Source organism: Aptenodytes forsteri, unplaced genomic scaffold (genome assembly GCF_000699145.1).
Source record: "Aptenodytes forsteri isolate BGI_AS27 unplaced genomic scaffold, ASM69914v1 Scaffold603, whole genome shotgun sequence".
Classification (NCBI taxonomy): domain Eukaryota; kingdom Metazoa; phylum Chordata; class Aves; order Sphenisciformes; family Spheniscidae; genus Aptenodytes; species Aptenodytes forsteri.
Window position 1 is genome coordinate 132,737 of NW_008794156.1, and position 3,124 is coordinate 135,860.

Sequence of the window (3,124 nt, forward strand, 5' to 3'; positions counted from 1 at the left end):
TCTACAGCTCTATGGAAAAGGAAATCGTGTGGGAAATCATAGAATGATGCAGGTGGGAAGGGATCTCTGGAATAGGCGCTGGAACAGGCCACAGCCTATTCCTATGATTTCATAAATTATTGTGTCAGACCTGAAGAGTTAATCATGCAGGTTCTGCAGATAAGTGATTGCACATCAGAAAGGAATGCCAAAAAAATTAATTCCTTAGTTTTTGATTAGATATTATGCATGTATGCATATCTTCTTATGGCCACCTCCAGATAAGTGCAGGTTCCCCATTTAGTCTGTTCCGTGTCTGCCAGCCCCAGTGGGTGTCTCCAATAGCTTAAGGTATCTTAGACAGGAACTAAACTGAAATGCTACTCAGTGTCATCAGTGCTTTATAGAAAGCCATTCATGTCATCCAAAGTTTATGCCTGGGAAGAAAATCAGCTGCCTAAATACACGCATTTGTGGTCATTGTAAATGCCCTACAGTGTCCTGAATGGCCTCCAGCTGTCACTCCAAAAGGAGGGGCTGGTCTCTGGCAGATCCAGTGCCAATTCCACCAACCAAAAACTTTACTCTGGAGCATCTAATATGTCACAAGGATATCACTAGTGGTTTCTCTTTACACACCTGAATTGGTCTCCTCAACTAGGTGTCATGAATCCAGATTTAGCTGACTTGATTAGTCTAAGGCTTGTAACTGTCAGTGGCTGAAGACAGGCAATACTACTCTCACTGCTGTTTGCATTGAATATCTTATGATGTTAGTCTTCAGGGTAGTCTTCAGACTCTGGTGCCGTTCTGTCCTTGGCTCCTAAGTACCTTCTTCTCCAGCCAGAGCTGGTGAGAAGACATGGGTACAGACAATTTAATTGCTCCAGATGCAGACAACAGTAAGAACTCAGTCTGGTGTCTGTCTTTAGCAGCACCATGGTAGCTGTGTGTCTTTCAGACTGTTCTGCCTCTTTGCAGTCCCTACCACCAATGTCATTTTTGGGTCCATAGGTCATTCAATGGAATAAAGCAGCTGCTGCAGAAGGATGCAAGTCTCCTAAGGCTTCTCTGTCATATCTCACAATCTCCAGCAGATGTTCTGAATACTCTAAATCTAGTAATGTAAGAGTATGCACTGATGTTTCAGCACTTGAAATGTTGCCTAAAGGTGAAGAGAAAGGAACAGTACACTTAATAAATTTAGCTATATCACATTAACTTCTCATAGTGTTAAATTATTGTAAAGTAACAGTAAAAGTGTGTTTCTGAGATACATTTTCCTCTTAAAAGGCAAATACACTTTTTCTACTTTATGTCAAGAGATTGGTTTCACATGCCCCAAATGAAGTATAACAAAAACATAATGACATTTATTCTGAATCAGTGAATTAGAAAAAACTGACCAGGCAAACCAAGAGAAAAATCTACAAGCAAAGAAACACATATATAATTTGTAAATTTAAAATCACATATTAGCCTTTGAATGTTCATGTGTTTTTGTGTCTGTGCACTAATAAGAAAAAAAGTGCAATTCAGGTAGTAATTATAATAGTAATAAAAAGTAAATTAAATGGTGGGCAAAGAGAGAGGGGAAGAGGAAAAAGAAGAAAAAGAGGAAAATGAAACATTGTATTGTCCAGGAGTCATTTCGGGTTACAGTAATAACTGCCTTGAATTATTTTTTATAAAAAAGCAGCAACAACTGTTGCTGTTACTCATGCTCATGACAATAACCTGTTCTGAAGTCAGAATACAACAAAGAGCCTGAATATCAACAAGTCAGTCTTGAAGTGTTCCCAACTTAGAAAGAATGAAGACAATGGTGTCTGATGACTATTTTTTCCAAGGCCTTCTTGAATGCCTTGTTTCTCAAGCTGTAGATTACTGGGTTCAGAAGGGGTGTGACCACTGTGTAGAGCACAGATACAGCCTTATTGAGCTCTGAGGAGAGGTTGTAGGTGGGACGGACATACATGGAAATCATTGTACCATAGTATATAGTCACTACCATGAGATGTGAGCTGCAGGTGGAAAAGGTAATTCTTTTTCCAGAAGCAGAGGGTATCTTCAGTATACTGAGAATTATAAGTAGGTATGAGACAAGAGTCAACAGAAAGCAGCTGGAAAGGACCAGGAGAGAGAGGATGAAGATGACAGTTTCTGCGGCAGTGGTGTCTGAGCATGAGAGCTTCAGCAGTGGAGAGATATCGCAGAAGAAGTGATCAATGAGGTTGTAACTGCAGAAATGCAATCTGGAGACCATCAGACAGGGCAGAAAACCAGTGAAAACACCAGTGACCCAGGAGCCCACAGCCAGACAGGTATAAGACTCAGCAGTCATGGCCATACCATAGTGCAGGGGTTCACAGACTGCAAGGTATCGGTCATATGCCATCACTGCCAAGAGGTAGCACTCAGTGGCTCCCAGGGAAATGAAGTAATAAAGCTGTGCCATGCATCCTGAGAAGGAGATGCTCTTCCTCTTTGCCAGTAGATTGGCCAGCATCTTGGGTACAATTGTGGTGGTGTAACAGATCTCTAGGAAAGAGAGGTTCTTGAGAAATTTGTACATGGGTGAATGAAGTTGTGGCTCCAGTGTCACCACTGAAATAATAATGATGTTTCCTAGGATGGTGAGAATATAAATAACTAAAAACACTGTGGATAGCAGGATCTGGCAGTGTGGGTTGCTACTGAAGCCCAATAGCCTGAATTCCAGTATTGCTGTAACATTTGTCATCTCTTGGAAAGAGTTAGGATTTGTCTGCTAAGGAAATAATCAATATCAACATATGTTAACTTCCAGTGGTGAAAGCACTATCTATAAAGATTATGATTCTCAAATAAACCTTTGGGAACAGCATCAAAGTCACTACCAGTCTGTCCTCCCTCCCTCCTTCCCTCCCTTCCTCCTTCCTTCCCTTCTATCCTGCTCTCTCTCCCTCCTGAAATATGTTTTAACATGTATTTAATGAACTTCACATAGACAATTATAGGATGAATTGCAAATAGTCCAGTAGACAGCCACTCTCCACACTTGCACACAGGATATGTATAAGAAAGTACATAAATATATAAAGATATCACTTATACTAATCCATAGTAAAAAGGTATACATAAACTTACACATACATAGCACATG

General features: G+C 40.4%; 1 protein-coding gene across 1 annotated transcript; it reads right to left on the bottom strand.

The window, feature by feature from the left end:
- Positions 1 to 1,783: 1,783 nt before the first annotated feature.
- On the bottom strand, positions 1,784 to 2,722 carry LOC103899616 (olfactory receptor 11L1). Its single transcript, XM_009280118.1, has one exon. The coding sequence runs from the start codon at positions 2,720 to 2,722 to the stop codon at positions 1,784 to 1,786; it is 939 nt and encodes a 312-aa protein (XP_009278393.1).
- Positions 2,723 to 3,124: the final 402 nt, after the last annotated feature.

Excerpts from the sequence above, each read along its gene's own strand:
- LOC103899616 (XM_009280118.1), bottom strand. The coding sequence starts at position 2,722 with ATGACAAATGTTACAGCAATACTGGAATTCAGGCTATTGGGCTTCAGT.